Here is a 15,544-nt window from a genome sequence, read left to right on the forward strand (position 1 = left end):
TGAGGTCAGGACCAATGAGGGGCAAGAAGCAATACGTAGCCTATGGGAATATGGAGGGGGTGAGTTAGGTGAAGCATGGAATTAAAGGAGGGAAGGGTGAGGATGTCACTCCGTGATGTGAATGATGTGGAGTGAGCTGAGATTGGGGTGAAGGATTGCATAGAGGTAGTTGAGGTAGGGGAAATGAAATTTACTAAAAGAATAGGAATGAGTATTGTGTGGGTAGCACGAGAGAATTGAGTAGAATGGAGGATCAAGAGAGCCAAAGGAATGTGAAAGAGAACTGAGAAGATGAGGGAAAGAGTGTTGTGGGGATAATAGAGCTAAGTATAGCAAGGCCAACTATGCATAGCAGTAGAGTTGGACATATAAAAGGGGAAAGGAATATGCCTGGTATCAGAGTGCATAAAATACGTACACTTCAAGAATGTGATGAGGCAAAAGCCAACCTCTTCCCTCGATTAATGAAGCTCATCTGAAAAGAGGAGGAATAAGGAGGCTGATCTAGTAAGGGTCAAGGACCTGGAAAAAGATTTAGCCAAGACTGGATCCGGTATAATGATGGCCACAACCTGAGAAGGGTCTGGAGGATCACTATTCCCAACCATATCAAGTTATGCCAAGAGGCCCACTAGGGGTGGGGTTCGAGGTGGATGAGGATCCCTTCTAATCTATACATGATGGAGAAGCCACACTCACTATAACCAAAATCTAATGTGGGACAATAGCACAAGTATGGGATGTGTAGTTGGTGCCCAACAATGAGGCGATTGAAGATACACTCTCTCGAGGAGTGCGAGAGGGGGCTGCACTGGAAACTCTCTTATGTCTTTTCTTCTTGTATGGGAAATATTTGGAAAAATGTCTAAAGATCCTGCATATCCAACACTAGTCCTGGTTGCTTGGTATCTTGACTCTCTGCCGTAAAAGAGAGCCATCCAGGTGCTGGAGCATGATATGGTCACCATAAATGCCAGGGTCAGAGATATTGACCCTAACTCTAGGGACCCCACCCAACCCAATCGCCTCTGCCGCGAAAGGGGGCAAACTTGGGCGGGAGGGAGGGAGGTACTGACCCTAACTCTAGGCACCCCACCCGATCTAATCATCTCTGCCACTCAAGGGGCCAAACTAGGGAGGGAGGGATCTTGGTGACCACTGCAAATGTAGTTCTGATCGTGGCAAGGAGTCGATGGTACACCTACCTAGAAATCTAATAAATAGAAATGTCATCTACCTGTCTTCTACTAGATCAAATCCAAGAGAGAAGGGCTTGAGAAATATCTTCCTAGAACTAAGCGCTAAGGGACTGGCATTGAGTATAGCGCTCGCAGCTCCAAGAGTGCCAAAAGCGACTAAAAGAATCCTCGTCCTAATAATCAAATGTCAATGAAGCACAGGGTGAGGTCCTCAGGTGTGGCCACAAGCATCCAATCCATAGCTTGTGACCTAGAAGGGTGAGACACATGGATGCGGGCAAAGAGTGGGGTGGAGCTCTCAAGCTCCACATCCTTTTACAACTACAATAGCTCCCCTTTTGAAAACATACACGTTCTCATCGTCGGTGTGGAAGTGGACAAGGATTGACTAGATAGGTTGCCATTTGTCAATCTGTGATCAAAGGTGGATTCAAACCGTTGCAAAATTTGTCCGTCGTTGGGAACGGAAGGAGGTGGTAGAGGGCTAAATTGAGGTAGAGGAGAAGCATGAGGTCCTAAAGGAAACCTAAGGGATCTGCTAAGAGAGGGAGGGGCTGAAGGTGCGAGGGGAGAGGGAGGTTGATAAGGGAGAGGCTGAGAGGGGAGAGGGATTAAGAGGGGAGAGGCTCACACGTGTGGAGAGGCTAAGAGAAGAGGAGAGAAAGGCAAAGCTCACCTAGCTGAAAATGCCTTGGCCCTAAGGGTAAATCTGAGGAGCCACGAACAAGGAATTTGCAAATACCACTCGAACCACTTCTAGCTCGAAGCAGTGAGATACCACTCAAATTTGTAGGCAGATGTTGTATGGACATGTATGGCTCAATGTACGACCAATCTTCAATGCAAACAGTAGTAATGCAACACAATTTACTTCCCTTACATCACCAATAAATGGTGCGAGCCTAGGTTGTGTTTCCATGCCACGTGGATGCACGCACCCAAGTGCGTGACAGTGACCTGCAAGCCACCGATAACCAATCCAACCCATGGATGCACGTTGCGCACTGCTCTACCAATCGCTATCACGCACCTGGGCACACACATCCAAGTTGCGCAGAAACGGGCCCCTAGTGGTAGATTGTTATGGCCCACAGTACGAAAGAATCTATTGATAGCTTGTACGAAATTGTACAACCTAGTGTGCAGCTCATAGTGCAAAAAAGTTAGGTAGCAACTTATACGGCACTTAATGGCCTAGTGTACAGCCCACAATTTGAACAAAGATCACCAAAAAATGTATTTTTTGGCAGCAACTAAATTCAGCACATTTTGGTAGTGACTAGCTAGGCGAGGGGGAGATAGGTTCTAGAAAGCTAAGGGGAAGGCAGGTAAGGGGGAGGGGTAGAGGAGAACAAGGATCTTAGCACTTACATTCTTCTCCTTTGTTGTCCTATTTATCATCTTGTAAGGCAATACGTAAATTAATTTTTCAAAGATTTGATGTTTGCCCCCCTTGTAAGGAGATCAAAAATAATTTGTTAATAAACTGCAATGGGTGGTATTTGTTTCTATTGACATCTATTGCACAAGTGTGATGTTGAGCTTCCATACCCTACCATGGTCACATCCCATATTAAAGATGTTCTTAGTGCATTAATACTCAAATGCAATGCAACCCCTATTAGTGCTAGTGATCCATCATCAATTTTCTTCCTTAATGCTAGCCCTCACCAGACCCAAATCCACTATCAAACAATCTCTTCTTGTCTCTCCTCAGTCATCTGGTGGAGCTGATCCAATAGACAATATATATAGGTCCGTCACTCAAATGGATAGGTGATTGATACCTAGACAACCAAGGTTCCCCTTTTTTGGGTTTTCCTTCTCTCACAATGTCAACACAATGCATTTTTTTTTTTCACATCACGACATTTGAGTATGGGTGCCCATTTAGTGGCCCCACCCTTAGCTTTCATTGTATCCAATTTTTTTTAAGTCTCATATACCTTTAGGTCTTTTGTAGCCTTACTAAACTGTCTCTCTCTCTCTCTCTCTCTCTCTCACACACACACACACACACACACACACACACACACTCTTTTTTGGTGAAAATATTTTTCTTTTATATTAAAGAGTCATAATCCCAAAGTAGGATGTGCTCAAGTACATCAAGAAGATGTCAAGGTAGATTAAGTGATATGACAACCTCAATAACAAGGTCCCATAGTAGAATTCAAAGAGACATTGCAATATATTAGCAAATAGAAAATACAATGACAAGGTATATCGATTACTGGCTTAAAGACCTTGTAGAAACCTATATTATTATGCATAGATGTCATCTTTGAAGGTGGACCCAAATCAATAATCATTGCATCATTATGACAAGATGGTTCAAATAAGGCTACCAAAAGCATTGAACTATGCCCTACAATTCCTTATAGCCTTATCAAGGATGCTCCTTTGGTGAACATTCTCCTCTTCAAACCCGCCAATGCCTTGGGCTCATTATGGTCACAGACCACTTCGGTCATAAGGTGATTATCTACTCTTCTAGTGGTCATCTTATGTTCATTTCCCTCTAAGGTCTAGTGATGGGTTCACTCATCCTTTTGCATAATTTTCAGAAGCATCTTTTACAGTGCGGTGCTTGAAGAAGATAAAATCCTTTGGTACATGCATAGAGCATTGCAAAGACCTAAGGGCAACATGTTATAATTTAATTCATCGTGTTTTGGGGAAGCAACATTAGCATGAGCTACATCTTGTGTGTCATCAAACCAATAAAGTTGTCAAAGTTATCTACAAGGCCTAGTTCCACCATGTTACATGACAAAGAGCCTAGAGCTCCGAGGATGACGATTCGTCTTCCCCTAGGATAGCCTAATCCAACAAGCATGTCAAGGTTTCGTGGCCCTCTAGAGATTCCGAATCATAGGTGCTACCAGAAGTAAGCAAAAGGTGACACCTTATGTTACAATCATGTGCATCCCCAAGATGCTCTCTCTCCATCAGTCACTTGGAACCAATGCCCATGTCATGGGCTATGATTCTTGTTCTGCGGCACAGTCAACCCAAGTCCGAGGTCACCTCGTCGTGAGTTCCTTGGTCATCTGGTTCCAAAGTTTGGTTTCTTGGAACTCTGGTTCTCTGGTTGCTTGGCACTCCGGCCATGTGGGTCATTGGATTGATACATTGGTCATCCAGACACTAATACTCCTAATTCTGGTACTCCAATAATTCGGTCACTAGTCACACTAGTACTCTGACACCCCAATGTCCTCTGGTCACAGGCGCTCCGTTCTCGTGGTCACTAGAGCCCCAGTCCCTCAGTCACCGTAGAGATCTTCTTGGTTTAGAACAAAAGCAGACTAACTTTACTAATCTTCTCTCTTTGTTGGACACCAGTATGCTCTTGCTAGGGCATAGAATGGAATGCCGCACACCTTCCATCTTTCACTTTGTAGGATCCACTGGCTTCATCTCATGCCCATCGTTAGTGTGCAATCTTTTACCTCGGTACTTTTCTGAGGATTATTGCAATCGTATGATTCGTATCCTTTAAATAAGGAGACTCTAAGCAATAACTAGCTCCACTTCAACATTAAGTTAATACCTGCTCACATCACAGCAATACAATAAGAACATGCCTTCTCCCGCAACAAATTGCCTCTATGTAGACAGGGTATGCATGGGAAGAGACGGCCACAATTTTATTACAGACCTGTCATTTGAAATCAAAATATTGGCTCATTACTAGATTAGCCTACCTGCTGCCTAATGTGGCTTCAAAAATCAGTATTATTTTGCTTTCTTGGTTTTCGGTCCTCTACTGAGCAACTGCTGACCTACATTTAGTATTTAATATGACATGCCTTTTGTTCGAAATTTTTTCAGAACATGTAAGGCAAGTGGCCAACCATCCAAAACTTACAGTGTCTCCTGATACAGTGACTTCTCTTTCCAGTTAGTACAAATAACAGCAGAAACACTTAAATAGCACATAGTTTGACAATGACCATGGAAATTCAAGAGAAAGCAAAGTCCTTTTGTGGAAATCCTACTCAAATCCACCTGTATACAAGAGCACTCGATTAATGCTTTAACCTCACAGGATTGGCCTTTCTTACCCATGCCTCTTGCAAAGAACCTGCATGGGACATCATTTTTTCTTGTGAATCTATGATCGTGACTCAGGTTGACAGAACGATGGTGATCAGGAAATCCTGACTTAGCTCCCCATCGAATTTTCTTCCATGGAGCTACTTACCCTTGCACTATCATTGAGCTTAGTTGATGCACCACACCAACCATCTCCATCCCATTCAGCCCTTCCATCTTTCTGTTGACAGTTGGTCCCAGACCTGTTTAGAACGGAGGCATCTCTCAGATCTCTTGCAGGAACTGCAGTACCCCAGCTCATCTGAGAATTAATATCTACACTACCTCCTTGCAAGGAATCCAGCCCACTATTTTGGCAGAATTTCCCCTTAAGGGTATCTGTCAACAAGATTGACTCATTCTGGGTCTCTGTTTTTCTCCAAATTTGTAAATCTGAAGGAAAAAGCTGAGTCTTTTCCCACTTCCTCAGCTGTTGCATTGAGAATGGACCATGAATAGTTTTAGTAGGATCCTGATAACACCAAATCTTATCCTTTTCAATGTCAACTGCCAAGTCAGTCCTGGTTGTAAGAGCTGTAGCGGGAGAACCTGACGGAAACCCAGCAGCTGAAACAGGCAAAGGATATGTTCCTGGTATTCGGCCCCTTCTTCCCCTCCTGTCCAGTGAGCTCGTGTCAAAAAGGGGCACTGTGCTAGATCCTTCCGCTTCGTTGTAGAATAAATTTGCATCAGCTCTGTGTGCATCACCTCCTTTTTCTGTTCCCTTGCTAGAGAATCCATACCTGCCAAAATTTCCCTGGTGATTACAGCCAAGATATTGATCCAGACTCACTCCATCATCCCCCCGGCCCTTTTTGAACTCCCTAAGAGCATTACACTTGTCAAGTGTCGTGTAATTTGGCTTGCAACTATGAGCTTGCTTCTCAGCAAATTTGCATGAGCCTTTATCCTCGCCAGGGTCTTTGTGACCCCAGCCAGAGGTGTTAAAGTTAGGATCCCATGTTCCTGGTTTTGCAAAAGCTTCACATAAGCTGCTGTTATTCTTATGAAGGCAGTGCTTTTCTCTAGCCCTTACGTCATCGTTCCTCTCCAGGACTCTTTCCCATGGGCTCTGAGTTTCTGCTGAAGCCCCTAAGGTGGAAGAACAACAATAGAAAATAGTGATGCATCAAGTTGTGTAGTCTTGTTGATTGCTACTAATCGCTTAGGGTTAGAGGTATACAAAAATAAATTAACACAACATCCTTAATCAAAGAGCCTCAAGCTCATTAAAAACCTTGGTTGTCATTCACGGACATATCCTCATCGTCAGACTTATAATTAGGGTCCATACGTGGATCTGCATTGATTTCCACAGGTGCCTTCAGCCGTCTTTCCTTTTCTTCTGGGTTACTCAAGAGCTGAAGACTTTCTACACATTCTCTGAGTGTGCTGGAGGGGCTTGCATTAAAGAATTCGAAAACCATTGAAAAAAATGCAACTAACAAGCTGTTCTTTTTGAATATGAAGGACCCAACTAAGGTTCTGAGATTTTAGCATCATCTTTCCTTTGACAGATATCACATCGACCAATAAAATATGACTACTATCACATAGATGATCATGGCACCATACGCAGGAATTTTTTAGAAAAGGATATTCTTTCTTGTGACCTTTCGCACTTGCTCTATCTCGGAGATGGCTGAGCCTCAGAAGCTCAGTTTCAAACCACTACATTTAAAAATCAAGAAAAATAAGCATATGACTGATCTTGTGAAGACAAGTTGTCACAAATCTCTCAAGGTCTTGGTAAAGGAGTTAGCAGACTTGCAAATAGCTTCTTTATGAGGAGCAAAATGGCTAGAAGCTCCTCAGTCGATAACCCATGACTCATCAACATACCCATACTTATTTGGTTATAATACTGATAATGCTTTTTCCTTTTCTTTTTTCCAAAATGGTGAACTTCTATTAAGTATAACCAAAATACATGAAATTCTGTGAAAACCTCATACAAAATTATGCTGTAAACGAAACGAAGCTGCCACCAAGGAGTGGAGGTTCCATGAAGGTCTTGTGGGCGTATATGTGAAGAATAAACCATGATCCCGCTCTTCTTGAAAGCAGCTCTCGTGAAGAGCCCTAAAAACTGCCCCAAGTGGCCAGATGAGGGAGCCAAGACCACAAACACGTTCAAAATATCAACCTGACCTCCTGGGGCACCTGCTGCTCTACCCAATCTCTCTCCCTCCGTCTCGCCCTCCCCCCCCCCCCCCTCTCTCTCTCTCTCTCTCTCTCTCACTAGATCTGAGAAATTGGTTCAAGAAGTGGGAGGTAGAGGAGTACTTGAACTACTCACCAGAAGAGGTAGATGAAGATGCTTTTCATCGTGACCTGCTGAATGCACTACACAGGAAATGGCAAACAGCTAAAAATAGAGATAAGTTTGAGTACTACTGCACATTTATCAACCCCCAATATTGGCCCACTTATACGGCAGAGGAGTCAGCCACGCAGAAGTACATTTGCACACCTATGGCAATGCATAAGCGGAGGGCTTTGGCTTCACTTCGCACCCGATCACACCAGCTGCAAATTGAAATAGGAGGATGGAAAGACATGCCAAGACACAACAGAATATGCCAATTATGTGACTAGGGTATGCCAGAAACAGAAGAACACATGGTAATGATATGCCCTTACTATGCATACATTATGAAAAAGTTCAGCTCTCTTCTTGAGGGACATAACAAACTGGCTGATTTGCTACATAAGGCGTCACCCTCAGCTTTAGGAACATTTGTATCTAAGCTTTTCAAGCACAGAAACTCACCTAGACATAAAGGTAGTTTCTCTTATTACCCTCCCCTTTGAGGGAGGAGTCTTAATGTATGTAAGGTTTTGTATTGTTTCAGGTCCCATAGGCCGATTTGGGGAGGAGGAGGGAAAAGCGCGACCTCATGCCACCTCTGCTGATCAGGCTCGCCGAGGCTTTGGATCAGCTCCTCCACGGCCCTCGTTGGGCTAGCATCTGTGGCTTCCACCATCGCCGCATCTGGAGCTCCTAGGGCTCTCTGCTGCTGCAAGGGTGGGTGCGGAGGCTGAACTTCCGAAGCTGGAGGATCGGCTGGATGGGCAATGGCCCCTACTACTAGGGGAGGTGGCTCCTACTGTTCCTCTTTCGAGGCCTCTCGGTAAACCCTGTCCCTCTCCCTGCGGTTGGCCCTTTGTCTGTGGCGTTTGCGGGCCTGCTTGCTCGGTTTCTTTTTCTTTTTAACCTGTGTCTAGTTTCCTTCCAAGGGGATAACCCATGGGATCTGAGACTCCTGCTGCTCCTGACTGAGAGGGCGTTGGACTCGGGCCTGCTAACTCTGCCTACTCTGTGGAGGAGGGAGGGGAGGCACACCAGGGAGGCCACAGGGGCAATCTCTAGCGAGGTGACCCATCTGTCTGCATCGAAGACACTGACCTGGTAACCCGAAGATCTCCACCCTCTGGCGAAGTGTGCCCCCTTCCAGGGTCTCGAGAAGGATCAACTCTAGAAGGGACTTCAAGCTCTCCACCACCAGTCTGATCATGGGGACTCCATCATCTGCTAAAACGGAGGCAGTTGTCTCTGGCGAGGACTCAAGCACTGTGCCAAATGCCCGACTAATGGAAGGGAGGATGACTCGATACTCCTTGGGGAGCCCTGAGAAGCGGAGTGTAACCGAAAACCGTGGAACATGGTGTGTCGTATCCATGTCCTCCACTGTGAACTCATGATACTAAGGAAAGAGGTAGACAAGGTGTGGGCCAAGGAGTATGGGGCACTGCTCCACAAGTGTCGAGGCGGTGTCAAGGGAGCTCAGTTGGAGGAGAAAAACGCCTTGTCCATAGATGGTGACCTCCTGAATGTGGTCGCCCTCTAATGTCAAGCTCATCTGGATCCACTCTCACACCTATCTCCGTGTAGGCATGAGGCCCACAATTCTACCCACAAGCGCCTTGTCCTGAAGGGATTGAACTGCCTGCTGTACATGTTGCTTGTCAGCTGGGAAAAGAAGAACCTTAACGGTTGTGGGAGTCGAGGGTGCTGCCGTAGAGCCCCTCTGGCCAAACCATATGTCACCACCAAGATTTTCTTTCACTGTAACAAACACGAATGCTCCCGTTGCAAGGAGGAAAATGAAAAAAAAGGAAAAAGAAAGGACGATGAGGTGAGGCGAGGCAGAGAGGTGCAGGAGAGAGGAGAGGACGGCAGGGAAAGTAGAGGGGAGGAGAGGAAGGAGGGAGCAAGGGGGAGGGGGAGGAGGAGGAGGAAGGAATGAAGAAGAGGAAGGAGGGTGGGAGAGGCGGGAGAAGAACGTGGAGGGGAGACGGAATGCCAAGGGGGGCACGCTGGCGGGAGGGCAAAAGGGTGGGAGGAGGTGCGAGGCGGCAAGGAGGGGGTTGGGAGGCAAGGAGGCGGAAGGAGGGGTGGAGTGGGGGCGGGGGAGCAGCAAGGGGAGGCGGGGAGGGACGGCGGAGCGGGAGAAGGCAGGGCAGGGGGCGGAAGTGGAGCGGGGAAGGCAGAGCAGAGTGGACAGGGAGGAGGGGCGAGGCGAAGCGAGGGCGAGGGCGAGGGCGAGGCAAGGAGGAAGGGCGGCGAGGAGGAGGGGGCAGTGGGCGGAGCAAACAGGAGCCGCAGACAGCCGGGAATATCAGAGAGCATGAGATTCAGAAGAAGCTTTTTTCGAATACTCTGAGCCGTGACAGAAGAACTTTGTGCGATAGATCTCCCTGTCCTGGAGATCTAGTCTCATGCACACGCTCGTGTCGATCTGCAAGCCACTGAAATCCCTAAGATGCTCAATGGACTCCAAGTCTCATCTCAAAACTCTCACCCATATAAGACGTGGTGTCAATGTGGAGAGCCTAAGACTGAAGCTCCTCGTGCTCCTATGAATCGCATCTGCTGCCCACTGGGCCCATCCTCCCTCCGGTGGGGGACTCAAGCTACCACCAAATCCCAATGATCTCCTGCTGTACATCCTCCTCCCGGAGCAAAGCATCCAGAATGCGGATCCCCTTTTGCAGAGTTTCTCGACAGGGCTACTCGAGGTGTAGAATGATAGCAGAATGGTCAAACATCGTGGTACTTTCCATGGCTCCCTCCCCGTGTAGCACCCAACCACCCACATAGAACCTATCCCGCCTTTCTAGAAGGCCATCATGTCGGTGCTACTTGAACGAGAAAGGAAGACTACCAAGAAGTCTGGATAACTCTGCCTCTCACCAATAAGGATCCCTACCACAGATCCTGTAAATAAACTGCTTCCACATGCTCCTCTCAGGCGTCGGCATCCCCAAAGAAGAGGCTCCTCCCTGCTTGTCCTCAAACTCTAGGTTGTGGAAGTCATCTCCAACAATCCAAGAGTCCACAATGGAGGGGCTCTCAGTCAACCTCCTCCAAAAAGCAGGGTGCTTCTTTTGACAAGTAGGGGTGTAAACATTCAGAATTCCAATCCTAGAGTTGCCCGACATAATCCCATCCAAACAGCTCTCCCTGTGATTAGCTCCCCCTAGTCGTATACATCCGCAACCACTGCCTGCGAGACGGAAATACAAACCCCTCCACTCCTACCTATTGCAGAGGACTACACCTCTGGGCTCGCCTCTTCCTAGAAGGAGATGGTGCCAGTGCCTGACATCTTCTACTGAAAATATATGCTCGACCCGAAGAAAATTCACTGTCCATCCTACCATAGCCCTTTGCGGCACCTAACGAATATCAGATGTTGTGGCTGTTCTCGTACACGTCTGTGAAGCTTGTGCATGTTCCAACTCACTATGATCCAGCTAATGGGGAGAAAGAGAGAGAGAATAGGGCGCGCCTGTGAGTGAAAGCCTGCACTACAACATCAGACTTCTGTGATTTGGATGGGGACTTGGAGCGAGAGTAGTCCATATTTGTGCGGCCACATAACAAGGGTATGATAGGCTCTATGCCTACCTTAAGGGACTGCTGCATCATGAAAGAGACGTCATGAGCTGCTCCCTTGGTCCCAGATTGAACACTCAGATTGCCATGCCAGTGCTTGGACTATCCGCAGAAAAGCCAACCTAAAAGGTGGCTGAGTCACTATGGGTGAGCCAAAATCTATCCCATGGGGCCCATCCACACCTCCATCATGTGGTATATCTGTTCTCCCATCATGCAATCAAACAGAGAAGGGATCCACTGCTCCTCTTCCATAGAGTGGCAAAGTGAAAAAAAGGACAACTGCGGGAACCAACCACTCCGATGGAGCCCCCTTTCCACGGCTGCAAGATCAACACCATCATCTAGAGCAATAGGATACACATCTGGAACTTCTAGGGAGTTCCACGGCCCTAGCCTCCAGAACTCCCGTGGCAAAGGTTACTCACCTGGCAGGGCCTCAGGCTTGGAACTGGGAGAACATACCTTTTGACCCTGAGTGCTTCAAGGAGGCTTTATCCCTTGAATGAAAAGGGGGGGGGGGAAGGCTGCAACCTAAGGAGAAGGCTGTAGCCTGGGGGTCGAGGAAGACTCAAGCCGACCCTTTCCCAGAGGTTGGGGGTTAGGGCCGAGTCCAAGGAAGAGCGGGAGGCAAAGGAAATTGTTGGAAGCTTCTCTAAAGATCGAATCCTCTTTTGTGTCTTCAACAGCTTCAACTTCTAAGGTGGAGGTAATGGGCACTCCTCGGTGAGAAGGGGGAAGAGGAGAAGAGAAGAGGTAGGAGGAGGGCAGGTAGTGATAATAGCTGCAATAGGAGAGAGTCGCATGGCCTTCTATAGCCAACAGAAATACCATTGACTAGATGAAAAAGCACAAACACAAGAAAGTATTCTATCCTTTTGGACGTTGACCATCGTACCAAGATGGCTCACTTCATTCTGAATAAAGAGCCAATAAGTGCCCCACAAGTAGCAGATTTACTTTTAAGTGAACATACTTCGTCTTTATGCATTACCGAACTCCATAATATCAGATAGGGATACAAGATTCACATTCACAAGTCATTTTTGAACTATTGTATCTGATGCGCTTAGGACTAAATTGGGAATGAGTAGTGAGGACCATCCTAAAACGGATGTTGCTTATAATGATAGAAAGCATTCATCCATAATTATGGACCTAGGCCAGCTAATTCAAATACACTCGGAGTTCCACAAAAACTACCTATTTTTGCAGATTATGTAATCCATATGTGCCATCTGTTGGAACTTGCCAAGTCAAACATCCACCAAGCCATGAACACAGCCAAGACTCAGATTGATGAGAATAGACTTTTAGAGAGTTTGACGAACAAGAGAAACTTTTTCTCAAGATTCCCTCGCATGCTGAGTCCTTAGCTATAGAACAATGTGTTAAGCTATTGTTAGAACATGAAGTCAAGTTGAGTGTGTTTTAGTGCGTTCTACTAGGAGTTCTAGTAGAGTCTTATGTGTGAGTGCCACGTGTCATATTAGAAGATATCCCACTTTGGTATTCTAGCGTCTGTGCCTATCCTATATATGATTGTACTTGTGTGTCACATCAACACACATCAAGGGATCTACATCAAGCTTATCAATGTGAGTCTTTTCATTTGGTACTTCCATTTCATTTCTGTTTCCTTTCATTATGTTTCCATTTGAGTATTATCTTCTCTCTCCCTAGCCTACCCTCTCTCTCTCTCCCTCTCCCTCTCCACCATGCTCCTTCATATGGTACCCCCAAAAACTTGAATGTAATAATCTCAGTCTTAGTCCTGTGTAATGGAGTTAATAAAGGTTCTCATTAGTCCTCCTAAAGATGTTTTGCTATCTATGGTGTGTAGCTCCATGTCACCCTATTTTTAGAGCTAGGAGGGGGATGTATTGTGGGAGTCATGTATTGGCTTTGATAGGATCTCTTTATCAGGCCTGGCTGAATTCCAGGATACTGGTGTATTCCTGGACCTATGAGCTGGTCATGTAGCCATGCTAAGACGTGAGCCTCTGAGCATGTTGAGTCTCAAGCCATGAGAGTGCTTGGAGCAACCTCTAAACACGCTCAAACTTTAGCCTTTGAGTTGCATGGGTACACACATTAGTAGTCCGTCATTGTCATGTGCTGTTCTTGGTTCCATTCCAGTAGTCCCTCACCTTTACTCCATGGGGGGTGTTAGAACATGGAGTCAAGTTGAGTGTGTTTTATTGTGTTCTACTAGGAGTTCTAGTAGAGTCTAATGTGTGAGGGCCACATGTCATATCGGGAGATATCCCATATAAACTTTGGTATTCGAGTGTGTGCACCTATCCTATATATGATTGTACTTGTGTGTCACATCAACACACATCAAGGAGTCTACATCAAACTTATCAATGTGAGTCCTTTCATTTGGTACTTCCATTTCATTTATGCTTCCTCTCATTATGTTTCCATTTGAGTATTATCTTCTCTCTCCCTAACCTACCCTCTCTCTCTCCCTCTCCCTCTCTACCCATGTTCCTTCAGCTATCACCGGATATTGTGGGCTGTTGTTAATTCTACAGGAATAGGCAAGGTTGCCTATTGGTTAGAATTACCATATGATTGCGACGTGCATCCAGTATTTCATGCATCTTGGTTTAAATGATTTTTGCAACCAACTAATTTATTAATTGATAGGATTGTCATGTTAGAACTAGAGGAAAATGCAACACGCAAGCCAGCAAGAATCCTAAATTTAAAACCGGAAGATAGCTACAGTGCTAATTGCTTGGCATGGACTTCCTCTATTTGAGGCTACTTGAAAATCCGTTTACCAGATAGAAAGAGCATTCCTAGATTTTATCATCAAGGATGTTGATGCCTAAAAAGAGGGAAGGAATGTTACATTCTAGTTGGAATGTAACAGGACATCGGAGGGATCAGTGACAAAAAATCCTTAAGAGGGACCATTGGTAATGTATATGAATCTAAATCCTTGGTTGTTTTGTTGTGTTGAAATAGTTGGGTCAAGGATTTGTTTGTCAAGGTCTTTGATGATGGTTTCCAAGATGACTAGAAGTTTCAATTAACCTCTGTGTGCATTAATTGGGGTTAATTTGTTAGTCACATGCCTACTCATGTGATCCGAGTACCCAAGAGGGCCTAAAGTTTAATATTAAAGGAACGCGCATTAGTACCTAGCAAGTGGCTAGGTTTAGAAGGAGCCTTCTAAGGGTCATATTGTGTTACGTTGAAGGCTTTTTTTTTTCCATTATTGGTATTAAAAGCTCATTCGTTTATTCATGTGCCATGCATACTTTGTGCTCGGGATACAAGCAAGAGGAGAGAGAGAGAGAGAGAGAGAGAGAGAGATCGTATTAAAGTCTTCGGAAGACCGGTGGGTCTATGAGACTGTGAAAATCCTCGTACTGGAAGACTTCTTCTTCTTTATCCTTCTTTCATACACCCTTTCTCCATGGCCTTCATCAGATCCACTCCCAATCTCATCTCCATGACCTTGCTTTCCTGCAAACACCTCTAACTCCTGAATTCCCTTTTCAACAATAATCTCTTGCTCTACATCCAGCAAAGAGACAAGTTTATCATTTTTCCTCTTTCCTACCAAACGAGGGCAATCTTACTTCACATGTCCTTTTTCATGAGATTTGAAGCAAATAATATTGCCACGATTACGTGGAATTCTCGATTCCATCCTGGGCGCATTAGCTAGTGGGGCCTACGCCAAACGTAACTTGAATTCATTGAGCTCAGCCATCATTTTCTCTATATTCTTCTCCAGCTGGTTGGCACTATATTGGATGGCATAGCAACTATATTATTTACTAGAGAAGATGTACTCACTCCCACTGAAGAGGAGTATTCCTATTCAGGTTATTGCTTTGCGGGATGCACATGAGAATGCCTTGGTTTTTTATGTTCAGTCTAGAGGGAGTCTACATATTCTTCTGATGATATCCTTCACGTGGTTCCCTTCCAGCCGGTCAGGGTTGCAGTTTATGGAGCAGGGTACACATTCACAATGGTACCTAGATCCCGACCCTTTTCTTCTGGCTCTAGGTTCATGAAGACTTTGGCTCTATGGAGATGTCCCAGATGTTTGTAGTGGGACCCTCGAGAGTGGGAGTGGATTGATGAAGGGCACTGAGAAAAGAGCATCCCCTTGTTCCGTTACACGGTTAGAAATGCGAGGAGATTTCAGCTTAGTTGTAAAGGTTGGAGGCCCTCTAGATCTCCTCATTGGGACAGCTTTCACATTTCTGCAGATGTGCAGAAATTTTTTTGGAGGAGACTCTTGGAATCCCTTAGGAACAGAAAAATCACTCTTCTTTTGGCTTTCTATTCATGGAGGATTGCGGTGAACCTA

General features: G+C 45.6%; 1 protein-coding gene across 1 annotated transcript in view; it reads right to left on the reverse strand.

Annotated features, from left to right (window-relative positions):
- Positions 1-5,060: 5,060 nt before the first annotated feature.
- Positions 5,061-15,544, reverse strand: part of LOC147888444 (zinc finger CCCH domain-containing protein 19-like) — a 55,582-nt gene continuing 45,098 nt past the window's right edge. The window contains exons 8-10 of the mRNA XM_087392695.1: positions 6,901-6,971; positions 6,538-6,689; positions 5,061-6,392 (exon numbers count right to left, since the gene is read on the reverse strand). Of these exons, the coding sequence (XP_087248821.1) occupies positions 5,371-6,392; positions 6,538-6,689; positions 6,901-6,971 (1,245 nt within the window). The 3' untranslated portion in view covers positions 5,061-5,370. The remainder of the gene's footprint in view (positions 6,393-6,537; positions 6,690-6,900; positions 6,972-15,544) is intronic.

The sequence above is a fragment of the Dipteris shenzhenensis genome, chromosome 21 (assembly GCF_047967505.1).
Source record: "Dipteris shenzhenensis isolate YYH24624 ecotype China chromosome 21, Dip_SZ_1.0, whole genome shotgun sequence".
NCBI lineage: Eukaryota > Viridiplantae > Streptophyta > Polypodiopsida > Gleicheniales > Dipteridaceae > Dipteris > Dipteris shenzhenensis.